This window comes from Kogia breviceps, chromosome 4, assembly GCF_026419965.1.
Source record: "Kogia breviceps isolate mKogBre1 chromosome 4, mKogBre1 haplotype 1, whole genome shotgun sequence".
NCBI lineage: Eukaryota > Metazoa > Chordata > Mammalia > Artiodactyla > Physeteridae > Kogia > Kogia breviceps.
The window spans coordinates 5,175,489-5,187,851 of NC_081313.1; the positions used below are offsets into that span (position 1 = coordinate 5,175,489).

Genomic DNA, 12,363 nt, shown 5'->3' on the forward strand with positions numbered 1-12,363 from the left:
TGGGACGACTCCAAGGATTTTGGCCTGAGTCACTGGAAGCAAGGAGTTCCAGAATAGCGACTGACTTGCTTGTGTGCGATTTTCTGTAGTTTATTTAACTGGGCATGTTCTAATACTTGATCATAATTTCCACATGTACAATATACAGGTACTGAAAAACGTCTGAACCGAAATAGCCACTTTTATCAAGTAACATCATCTGGCAAAAAACCTTAGTATGCAATACACGGACTTTTCATGTCGGTACAAGGTTTGAGGTGTCAAGCACTTAATAACGTCTACTCATCTCTGACACAGACGAGGCACAGACCATTTGAAATACGCCTTGTTCCCACATATCTAACAGGAAAGGCGCCCAGGCACTGTGGGAGTAAGGCACACAGCCTCAGGGCCCTGGCTCCGTGCCAAGTCGCCTGGCCCGGGAACGCATTCCCGGACTCAGGCCAGGACGCGGGGAGCGGGGCGGGCCGCGGGGTCCGGCAGGCAGCCTGGGCTCCCATGGCACCGGCAGGCTTGCTTTGGATCTCACAGACTGCGTGGTTAGCTTTGCATTCCAAACAATACTATTGTCAGAACCGGCTCAGAGCATCCTCTGGACACGGGGAACTCAAAGAGCAGACAGCTGGGCAATTCTCCAATGCATCCTGCGAACCTTGTGCCAGCTCCAACAGCCAAGGCCACGCGCCCAACACCCACGTACACGGGCTGTTTCTCTGATGGGCAGCACTGCCAAGCTTGCCTCGGGAAATCGCTCCAGCGAGCCAAGCTGAACGTTTTAACACCCGTATCTGCATAGAAAATCAGTTTTAAAAGAAACTAAAATAGCCTGTGATGAAACCGGCAGATTAGGGTTCTGCCTGGGCACCCCTGGGCCCCGCTCCTGGCAGCCGCTCAGGGGCCAGTGCCGGCCGGGCCGCAGGGTGTGAGACCTGCTCCTCCGGGAGGACGCCGGCGAGCACTTGTGAGGGCGCCGACACGAGGGACCGCAGCGTGACCGACGGCACGCAGGACCCTGATGGACGGGAGGGGGCTTGGGGCATCTCTGTCCTTTCCCTGGAGCAGCGACGGCAGTGGGGCCTATCAGTTCCCTACGCAGGTCTGGAGGGTCGGCCGGCGGAGGGCGAGGACCCCGCCCGGGCGTGCGGAAACGTCCACCGGCAGCGCTGGCCTCGCGTCCCTGCGCACGCGCGGCGCGGCTAGGCGGCTGCCGGTACCCCAGGGCCAGCGCGCATGTCTCCACGCCTCAGCCTTGCGCGGCGGAGGGAGGTGGCGCTGTCGGCCGCTGCCGGGCCGAGGGCGGCGCGCTGCCTCGCGGCTTCTCTGTGCCCCACCGCAGCCCAGTTTGGTCTAGAAAGGCCCACGAAATCGCCGCCGTCACCGCCCCGCTCCAGCCCCTCCCTGTCGCGTATCCTTCCGTCGCGGTGCACCCCCCCCCACCGCGGCCCCCGGTCCCCGGCCCTCACCGAGGAGAACCCCAGTACGCAGGCGCGGTAACCAAGGCGGCGGTGTCTAGTGAGGATTTGAAATCGGCCGCGCGTGCGCACTGGAGTCCCGGCCCCGGCGAGGGAGGCCGCGCTTCCTCCCCGCCAGCCCCCGCCCCGCTCCCTCCCCGCCCCTCATTGGAGCGGAGGCGGCGGCGCCCCCTCCTTCCCCCGCACTCTGTCGCCGCCGAGAGTGTCTTTTCGCCGCCGCCGCCGCAGCAGCAGGAACGCGGAGCGAGCGGCGCGAGCGTGACTGAGGGCCGGGCGCACAGCGGCGGCCCTCCCGTGGGTCCCGGGCTGCGCGGCGCCTGGGCCCGCCCCCTCGGCCCTGCCGCCCGCCCCCTCCGATGGCCTCTCCCGCCGGCCCAAGTGGAACGCCGCCGCCGCCGCGGCCCCCGCGCCCGCCCCGCGCCGCGTGAAGGGAGCCCGACAGGCCTGAGCAGCCCGCCGCGGCCTGCCCGGGCCCCGTCAGGCCGCCACGAGCCGGGACCCCGACGGGAGCCGCCGCAGCGAGCCGGTCTGAGCCGCGGCGCAGGCCCGCCCGCCCGTCCGCCCGGCCGCGCGCGGCCCGTCCGTCCGTCCGTGCGCGGCGCGGCCGGGGCTCGGGGCGCGGCGGGGGCGGGGCCGGGGCGGACGGGCGCGCGGGCCCGCGGGGCGGCGCGTGGATGGATCCGCGCGTGGCCTGGATCCAGCCCGAGCAGAAGGGGCCGGCCAATGCCCTGTGGATGCAGATCTGGGAGACCTCGCAGGGCGTGGGCCGCGGCGGCTCGGGCTTCGCGTCCTACTTCTGCCTCAACTCGCCCGCACTGGACACGGCAGCCGCGGCGGGGACGGCCGGGCTGGGCGGCGGCGGCCTAGCCGGGCCCGCGCTGCCCGCCGCGTCGCCCCAGCCGCCCGCGCCCGGCCCCGCCGCGCTGCCCCCCGCGCTGCTGACGGCGCTCGGGCCCGCGGCTGAGGGCGCCCGGCGCCTGCACAAGTCGCCGTCTCTGTCGTCGTCGTCCTCGTCCTCGTCCAACGCCGAGTCGGGCACGGAGAGCCCCGGCTGCTCCTCGTCGTCCTCCAGCAGCGCCTCGCTCGGCCGGGCGGGAGGAGGCCGCGGCGGCGCCTTCTTCCACTTCGCCGACGGTCCTTCGAGCGGCCCCGGCGCGGCCAACGGGCACCCCGGGCCGCGCGGCCCCGCGCCCGCCGGCTCCCCGCCGCAGCACCAGTTCCACCCGGGCCGCCGGAAACGCGAGAACAAGGCCAGCACGTACGGCCTCAACTACCTGCTGTCCGGCAGCCGCGCGGCCTCGCTGAGCGGAGGGGGCGGCCCTGGGCCCCAGGCGCCGCGGCCCGGCACGCCGTGGAAGAGCCGCGCATACAGCCCGGGTATCCAGGGGTGAGTGCGCGCGGCGCGGCGAGGCGCGGGGACCGGGGAGGGGGGCGGGGGGGCGGCGCCCGCCCGTGGGGATCCCGGCCCGGCCGGGCGCGCCACCCCGCCGCCACCCCCGCCCGGAGGTCCCCATCCGGGCTCCCTTCTTATTTGGAGCGTGGATGTTGAAGGCACGTCCGACTCCTTGGGAGGTTGTTGTTATTTCCATTATAAACTCCTCTTAACAAACGAGTGAAATGTCCGGATTCTTGCACTAACAGTTGTAGGAGAGGGACCGTTGAGTCCGATTTGTGCAGATGTTTTCCTTTTCTCCCTTGCGAAACTGGAAAGGAGGTCGCCTAACTTTCTCTCCATCTCCCACCCCACCCCGACAGGTTAGGGACCTTTTGTCAAAGTGGGGTGCAGATAGGTGCGGAGTTTGTTACCTTGCAGAGGATTATAGTATTGCCAGGAATTTGAATGAAGTGGAAGGTAAATATTGGTTAAATGTTAACTTTGATTCTCCGCGGAAATCCATTTGAAAGAGGATTAGATTTTTGGTAACGATACAATTTAACCAACAGCGAATTTAGAAATGACATTTTCGGGAGGGGGTTTCAATTACGGTTTAATTTTGTGCCGAAAGTGACAGATAGTATCATCTGCAGTTTCTTATTTTTAAATAAGTTAGTAGCATTCAAAGAAAGTAAAAAGCGTTTGTAGCAAATACTTATTCTCTGGAATGCGTCACCTCTCTTTTACGTATTTCCACATCAGCCTAAAGGGGATTAGAAGATCTTTTAGGGTTAGTGCAATTACAGACGCAAGGACTGGCGAAAAAGGGGTGTGCGTGTTGTGTTGGAGCAGTCCCAGGTGACGCTGCTCAGGTGTGAGTGCTACTTACCCAGCCCTCTTACCTTCCTGTGCTTTTCTGAGCACCTGGAAACAAGATATGTGTATGTAGGTTTTATGTTGGTATTTCAGGACTTAAATCATAAACTCTCCTTGTACAATCTCATGCTGACTTAAAGGGCACCTAATGATTTTCCTGGGTGTTAGGGTTGGAAAACTTTAGAGGCTTAGAAATCCCTCAATTGCTCGGTATTGAAATTATCTCTTAAAGTAACTTTTTCTTTTCATAGGTCTGTTTATTCTGCTTTGAAGTGTGTTGTAAAACACTTAAGTTGATACTACTTTAGAGTGTGTGATACACAGTAATAGCTGCGTCCTGCAACTCGTTTCACCTGGTGTGGGTTGGAAGCATTACTTTCTTAAATTCCTTGAAGCCTTGAGCATGCACTCAGCCCCAAGGAGGAGCCCAGACTCCTCTTGCCTCTGTTTCTGCAGTTCTTACTTGTACAACTTTCTCAGAAGAGGTGGTGGAGACACAGTTTCTTTCTTCTTTTCTTTTTTCATTTATTTATTTTTTGGGCTGCGTTGGGTCTTCGTTGCTGCACTCAGGCTTTCTCTAGTTGGGGCGAGCGGGGGCTACTCTTCATTGCTGTGCACGGGCTTCTCATTGCGGTGGCTTCTCTTGTTGCAGAGCGCGGGCTCTAGGCACGTGGGCTTCAGTAGTTGCAGCACGCCGCCTCAGTAGTTGTGGCTCACAGGCTCTAGAGCGCAGGCTCAGTAGCTGGTGGCTCACGGGCTTAGTTGCTCCACGGCATGTGGGATCTTCCCCGACCAGGACTCGAACCCATTTCCCCTGCATTGGCAGGCAGATTCTTAACCACTGCGCCACTAGGGAAGTCCCGGACACAGTTTCTTGATGTATGGCGTTAAACGTAAGAGTTCTTTGGGGGACCTGTAGGTTTCCAGCCTGTCTTGTAACTGGAATTGACTGTGTCTTAGCACTTGGAAAACAGAAGGCGCGTGGTCTTTGCTTGTAGAGCAATTTTGGGCCCAGACCGTCTGGAGCCCTGCTTTCTCCTCTCATGAGCTGGTAGCAGTGCCAGTGTGATACCCTTGTGCAAACTGCTCAGGCTGTGGAAGCTGTTTCCTCATGCATGGTTTCTAGTACGCCTCAGTACATAGGTTGCTATCGCTTTCCTTAATAAATGAGCCTACTACCTGCCAGGTGCTGCCCTGGGATCTGGGGGAGGGGTCGGCATGGGAGACACAGCCTCAGGACCCTGACTTGAAAACCTGAGTCCGGGGTGCCCGCACCTAGAGCCCATGTGCCCTGCCCGTCCAGTCTCTCTCTGCCTGTCCTCCTCACCGTCACGTGGCCTGTTGTCTCTAGCGAGGTTGCTCACGAACCCCGAGGGGGCATCACGCCTTCTTGCCCTCCTTGACCGTTCCCAGCACGGCCAGTGGGCTGCTCTCCTCTGGCAGCAGCTTGGGTCAGGTCCCACCCCCGGGCACCTCCCTCGCCCCTGTTAGGTTAGAGGCAAAGCCTGATACCCGGCCCGCTTCCCGGGTGCTGCCCCTCTGGGCCCTACCTGGGGTCTCCACTCCCTCTCTGTCAGGGTCCCCCGCCTCCACCCCCATCAGTCTGTTAGAAGTTGTGTAGAGTTAAAGAGTGGGCTGCGAAGCGGTCAGGAGTTCTGTGTTTCGGCCCACCTAAATAGGCGGGCTGTGTTGGCCGTCCTTCTTTGCCCGCCTCTGTGGGTGGCCCTGGGCCTGTCCACTCTGGCATCCCTGCCTAGAGGAGGAGCCTGCTAGGACTGCCTGTCAGGTGCCTGGAAGGGTGAGTACCCTACGCTTGGTTCACTGCTCTGAATCCTAGAGGACTGCCCACCTAGAAGGGCGGAGCAGAGGAAGGGTGCACCGGAGGGAGGGTCCTTCGTGAGCAGACATTTCCACGGGCCCGCTGGGCTTCTCCGACTAACTTCCTGGTATTGAGAGATAGCTGTGTCTGGAGCTTGCTCCAGGCTACCAGCTTACCCAGAGTGATGAGGGAGGCCACTGGAAGGTCTCTCGAGCTCTCTCGCTTGTGGCTTAGAAAGGAAAGAACTGAGATAAGAGGTCGCCTAGGCCAGCCATTAGAGAAGCGTCTTGTTGATGAGGAGCTGCTCGGCCCATCTAGTGTCAGGACAGCACTTCTGGAAAGACAGTGGCCGCAGTCCTCAAGAGAGGGTAAGCGGTTGCTGGCGGGGCATCTGAGCCCATTGGGGCTTGGCCTGGTAGCCCAGGTAGCAGCTGGCACCATCCCTCCTTTCTTGGGGACGTTTCTGCCCTTGGGATCTTTGCTGGCCGGCCGCCTTGTAAAGTAGCCAACCTGTTTGCATCCTTGAGTAAGACGAAGAAAAAGCAGGTGACAGTGGACAGGAATTAGCGCGAGAACCTTCAGAGCGGAGAAGGTCAAATTCTTGTTTCTTAGTCTGCTTCCTTGGTTGAGCTCTCAGTCTTGAGACTGGCCCCGAGCATGTGTCCTGGCCTCTGGCTGCCGCCACTTTCTCCGGCCTTTGTCTCCTGACCCAGCAGTACTTTGTGACTTTGCCTGGGTCAGTCTCAACAGCTTCAGAAACCTTCCCAGTTCAAAGGTAAAGAGGAGTCCCGCGTAAGTGAGAGTGGGAGCGTGCACCTCAGATACTCTGCCGCGTCCTTCCTGGTGCCCCGTAGACCCCCAGGAAGGAGATCCTGGAACGGGAGAGAACCCAGCGCCCTGGCAGATGCCTGCAGTCCGGGCCCTGCCGTGACTTGTGTCCAGCGTCTGTCCTCTCAGGCCTGCCCGCAGTGTTCAGGGTCACATGCGACACCCTCCCTGCGGGCCCCTTGACAGTATTTCATTTTTTTAACATCTTCTGTTCCCTCAAAGAAAATTCCCTTAGCCTGAAGTTTGTGAGAAGCCGGCAGATGTCGTCTCAGAGGAGTGGCCAGCCAGCCCCGCTGGGCCCCGGCCTGCGTTCTTTCTAACTCCACGCATGTTCTCTTTTCTCCTTTCTCCCAAGTCAGTGCCTGGAGCAGATTCGGGATCCCTCCTCTCCCTCTGTGCCTCCAGCCTGACGTGGCACTACCCGTGGTCCAGCGCACGGCCTCCCACGGCTCGTCCTGCGGGCGCCAGGGGGAGGGCACAGGTGAAGGTCCAGCAGGACCTGCCGTGGACCATGGCTGTCACCACTCTTATTGCCTTTGTCTCATTCTCATCTCCTCCTGTAAATGTCTGAGGATGCACAGGAATGGTTATTGTGAGATGGTGGCACACGTGGGCCTTATTTTCTGAGTGTTCATCCTTGGAGGCCCCGAGGGTGACGCGCTGGGCACGAGTTTGCTGCTGCACTGACCGTTCATGCAATTAGCTCCCACGCGGACACTCCTCCCTGCGTGAAGGTTGCCTCCTTGTCCCTGGCCCTCGCGCCACGGCCAGTCTCTCTGCAAAGTGAACTTGAAAATCCAGCCCAAGATGCTGGCTGTGACAGTCGGGGAGCGTGATGCCTGGGCGCTGGTGAACGAGGACGGGCGAAGCTAGCACAGCTGACACTCGGAGCCGGGGCTGCCCAGGGGGAGCAGGGGCGGGACGGAGCTCTGGAAGTGGAGGGTCTGGGTACTAGGAGTCCTCTGAAAAGTGGGCCCTCGAATGATCTTGTAAAAAATGGCCTCCTGGCTTCTCCTGCCGTGGAGGTCAGGGTGGGATAAAGCGGACACCCTGCTGCTGTGAGCTCTGGGTGGAAAAGCAGCGCCCAGGCAGTGCCCTCGCTGCCGCTTAGATGTGACACGTGGTTGTGACTTAATTGCTCCTAGACGTAATTTTAAGTGTTTTAAAGTAAACACGTTTTTCAGAATTGAAGATCTGTTTTGCAAAGTAAAGTCTCAGAACTTCCTTTGGTCGCTGTGTAATATAAAATTTTGGCCCCCATTTTAAATGGATTCACGTAAATAGAAGGAGGGATGACAGTCATCCTTGGAAAGTAAGGCTTTGTGTGCCGTGGTCAGGTCATGATGGTTTAAGATTTGGGTTTTTGGTTGTGAAGTAGCCGAGGGTTGTAGTAAACAAACAAACACAAACCTGTGATGTTCAGATTCACAAACTTGATTTTGATGGTACAGCCAGAAGGCAGGCTCACCAGGGAGGGGTGACTGAATCTCACGCACTGGAGTCATAGGAGGGCGTCACAAGCCACAGCGTCACCTGGAAGTTGCCACTGGCCAGCACAGCTGTGCAGAGGCCTGCCTAGAAGACTCTGGTCAGCTTGTCAGGGATTTCTTCTCTCGGAAGGCCGCTGAGTGGGTGTGGCACCGAGGAAGGGCAGGTGGGTGGTCTCGGTAATCGAGACGGGTGCCCCGGACCTCTGCCCCCAGTACGTACGAGCGGCCCTCCCGGTGAGGTGCTCACAGGTGCCTCTCCCCGACGGCTTGGGATTTGCGCTAAAAATGAAATGTCTTAGGCTAGGATTTCCGTGCCGCACCGGTTTGCTGCTGCTGTGTAACAAATGTCCACAGGCTCAGTGGCCTCACGGCAGCACTCACGGACGTCTCACGGGCTCTGTGGGTCAGAGGTCGGCGCTGGGGGCCGGCTTCTCTGTGCAGGCGCTCCGCTGGCTGAGGTCTCGGGCCGCCCGCCGCGCTCTCTGCCGGGGCGCCGGGTCTTCCTGCGAGCTCACTCCCGTCATTGGACGATTCCATCCCTTGCAGTTGTAGGACTGAGGTCCCTGATTTCTTGCTGGCTGCCCGCTGGGGCCTCTCTCAGCCCCTTTAAGCCACCTGCATCCTTTGGTTCGAGGCCCTTCCACCTGCAAACCCACCACAGGGCTTTGAATCTCTAGATGGCTCTGCCAGCTGAAGGAAGCCTTCTGCCTTAAGAGCTCACGGAGTTGGGTCGGGTCCACCCAGGTGACTGTCTGTGTTTAGGGCACGGAATCATACAGCATAATCACAGGAGCAGTGACAGTTGCATCACGGCTGCAGGTGCCGGGGGTCAGGGTACAGAATCTGCTGGGGGCTGCCTGCCGCACGTGCAGGTGTCCTCTCGTACGTAGACTTCTGTTCCGTGGAACACAGGTTGTGTTTTTCCTTTCCCACACTTCTCTCCTTTGACTGGACTCCAGCCCGTCACGATGACTCTTGCAGATTGCTGTCCTCTGGCTTGGTTGTCACCCCTGAACTCAGGGACAGCCAGAGTGATCACAGCTGTGGGTGCCTTTCTCTGCCTTTCTCACGTGGACTCTTCTTAAAACATGTCAGCTGAGAAGAGGTTACGTGAGAGCCACGGGGGTGAACGTACGGAAATTACAGCGATTGAGAAGTCCCGTCTGTGAGGTGCCTGTGCTCCTGCGCTGAGGGAGGGAGGTCGGCGGCTCACCCGAGTCTCCTCCAGAGCCGGTACACGGGTGCCTGCAGTCCACGCTTGCTTTGCAGAAGACCCTGCACCACTTGTCCTGCAGCGCAGCTTAACGGGAGTGCTGTCCTGCCCAGAAGCCCGGCCTCAGAGCTCTGTCCCTTCCTGTGGAGTCACCCCTGCTCTCCGGGGTCTCTTCGGGGGCAGGTGGCTGCGTCCTAGCCGTATTCCCAGTGCCAGGCATGCAGCAAGCCGCCGCTGAGTAGGTGTCTGGTGAGTGAGTGAGTGAATGAAAGCAAGGAAGAGAGGAGGACTCTGGCAGCTTAGAGGAGCAAGTGAGGTGTGGCCAGTCTGCAGAGTTTAAATAAGCCAAATGCTAAAAATAACTTTTGCTGTTTGTCTTAGAATTTCTGCAGACTTGATCGCCAGCTCTGAAGTTATTTAAATGCAGAATGCCTGCCTTCCTGAAGAGTGTGGTTAAATCAGTTTTATGCCTCGGGACAGAATGTAAAAACAAAGCATTCAGCAAAAATTCTATTCTCCGTTAGAAAGGTATCTCCATTTAGTTCCAGCTGGTCTTTTTCTTACTATAAAATTAATACCTGACATGAAAAGTTAGAAAACTTGGTACCTGGTGAGCGTCCTGTCACCTGTTTGCACACACGTGGCCTGGGCTTCGGAGGCCTGTGTTCCCTTTGCTGGTGGGAGGGGACGGAGACTGGGCCCCGCCCTGGCCTGCGAGGCTCCGTGCAGAAGTTTGTCCTTCTCTGCACTGACAGGGTGGACTTGACTGAGGGCTCTGAAGTTCCCCCCGGTGGGGAGTGGCTTTGATTCTCAGCACCATGCCTTTTTATTGTGGGTTTGTGCTCTTTTTAAATTCCCAAATAGCTGCTCTGAACAATCATTTAAGCTCTCTGTGGTTTGAGGTCAGAGTTAATTTCCTAAGTGATAACATGTGGATGTAGGTAGTTGATATCTTTTCATGTTTGAAAGAGATTTCAGGTGGTCTTAAGGTTTCTGGAGTCCTGGGAATCTGAAGGAATGGCTAGAGTGCTAATAGTTAAAGGGAAATGAAAAATCCAACTATATGTGTGTGTTTTTTTCTTCCATCCCTTTAGCATCGGGCTGGCCTGCATCTCGGGTCGCCTGGCCCCCGGGTCTGGACGTGGCTGGCTTCAGTCGAGGGTTCTGACTTCGGAGCCGCAGCGTCCCACCCGTGCAGCAGGGCTTATCAGAGAAGGGAGACGTGGGCTCGCTGTGTGAGTGGTCACGCGGGGGAGTTAGGAGGGCTGCTGCTTTCCTTTTCTCCTCTCTTCTCTAAAGAAATGCAAACCAAACTTCTTGTTGCCAACCAGATACAGACAGCTTTCCCTCTCAGGCCAAAACTTTTCTCTTGGAGGGACTGCTGAAGACTTGCAGTTGGTGTCTTCAGGGCAGGCAGCGGGCACAGCTGGAGACCGACGCACCTGATGCGTGGAAATGCTTTCTCCTTTTGAGCCAAGGCAAACGTTTCTATTTTTAAAAATTTAAACAATGCCTGAATCATGTGTCCTCTAGGTTTTTCAGTAAGACTCTTGTCTTCCCAGAGCTTTCGGGGTTTTCCTAATGTGTTTATAAGGCGTGTGTGCTGCCCTGTGTAACTAGCTGAGAGTTGTTTGGGATTTTGGTCTTGTTCTGTGCAGAGTGGGAGGGGTGGATGTTATGCTCTTTCTCTGAGCTCTTTGCAGCTTTTAGCGCATGCTCTGTGTGTCGTGCAGGAAGCAAAAGTGAGGGCCTTGGGAAGGTCAGCACTAGAGCGGCGCCATGCGTGGGGCATTCTGTGAGGACGGGGTGGGGGCTCTAGTTCCGTGCTGCCCGGTGTACTAGTCTCCGGCCACGTGTGGCCACTGAGCCCTTGAAGTGTGACTGATGGGGTGGAGGAACTGGATTTTAATTGTTTTTAATTTTAGTTGAAATTTAAATGGTCTCATGTTTGGACAGCACCGAGCTGCAGTAACTTTAGATTCCTTACTTGGAACACAGATTCCTTACTTGATTCAGTAACTGCTGCCTAAATAAATCCAAACTCAAACAGCAGCAAAAGCTGCGCTACTCAGCAAGTTGCCACTGGAAAGCTCCAGAAATGGTATTTCTGCGTTTCTAGTATAAATCCTTTTCAGAGGGCTGCTGTTGCAGTAACACATGAAGCATAAAATGGGTTCCTGCGCTCGGGGTGTCTGGTCCAGCAGGCAGGTGGTGGCTCTCCGCACCTCTGCACATGGGCTAATGACATGATCCAGCCTCTCCCCACCCGGCAGTGCCCTTGGGCAGCAGCAGAGCACAGGGGCCCCAGCATGGGGTCGGCTCTGTGCACGAGGTTCCTCCTTGCGTTCTCAGAGCAGGCCAGGAAACGGGTGGGTTTTCTCTTGTTTTGGAGACAAAAGCAAAGCCTGGACAGGCGAATGTGATCTGGCCAAAGGTGCTGCATGTGGAAGTGTCAGTCTAGCTCTGACATTGCGGAGCTGCAAACAGTTCTTAAACGAAGTTCCTTAAACAAAGGAGCTGCCCCCCCCAAGACGCGGGGATGGGAACTAGCAGCTTGCTCTTCTAGACCTGGCTTTCGTGTGTCTGCTGAGGGCCATTTGCTTTTCTGCCTTCCTAGAGAGAGCAGACTGGGGAAGGGGGCCCAGGTCCTCCCGTAAGGACTTTGCCGGCCCGATGACCAATGACAGAGGTGGGGGAGGTGGGTGGGGGAGCGCTGGGGGCGGCCCCGGGGACCAGAAGCCCATCCTGCTGCTGTAGTACAAGGAGTTCCTGCTTCCCCCAGGCGTCGGAAGCTGCCTGGGGGCAGTCGTGGTGGAGGCAGCAGGGCTCCTGCCATCTGGGTTATTCTTAGAAGTTGCACTTTATGAAAAACGAAGCATCTGATGAATCCTTGGCTTGTGTTTTTCTGGAAGACAGTGGAAAGGCCGAGAAGCAGGACTGGCGAGCTTTTGCCGACTGCCTCCTTGGTGTCAGGTGCTGCCTCTGCTGCAGATCCTGCTTTCTCCCAATTCCCCTGGGCAGTAACTCATTTTAAGTCTTGGTAGTTGAAGAAGCATCTCGCCCAGGGTGCAACTAGAAGATAAAAGAACGGGCGCCTCAGCGCAGGCCTGCTTGACAAGAAAGCCCCTGTGTTCACTGCTGCCTCCCAGGAAGGGGTTGGTGCCCTCAGAGAAAGAGCCAGAAGCGGGAACTTGGTGAACTGGCGGGGGGTGGGGGTGCCTTAGCGCCACGCAGTAAGGAGGATTTTTGTTACTGGAGTCTTTTCCAAATGTAAGCAAACAGATCAAAAA

The 12,363-nt window shown here is 57.6% G+C and overlaps 1 protein-coding gene across 2 annotated transcripts in view; it reads left to right on the plus strand.

The window, feature by feature from the left end:
• Nucleotides 1–2,108: 2,108 nt before the first annotated feature.
• TENT4A (terminal nucleotidyltransferase 4A) overlaps nt 2,109–12,363 on the plus strand; it is a 49,106-nt gene continuing 38,851 nt past the window's right edge. For both annotated transcript variants that reach the window (XM_059063266.2, XM_059063267.2), the window contains exon 1: nt 2,109–2,859. In XM_059063266.2, the coding sequence (XP_058919249.1) occupies nt 2,147–2,859 (713 nt within the window). In that variant the 5' untranslated portion in view covers nt 2,109–2,146. The remainder of the gene's footprint in view (nt 2,860–12,363) is intronic.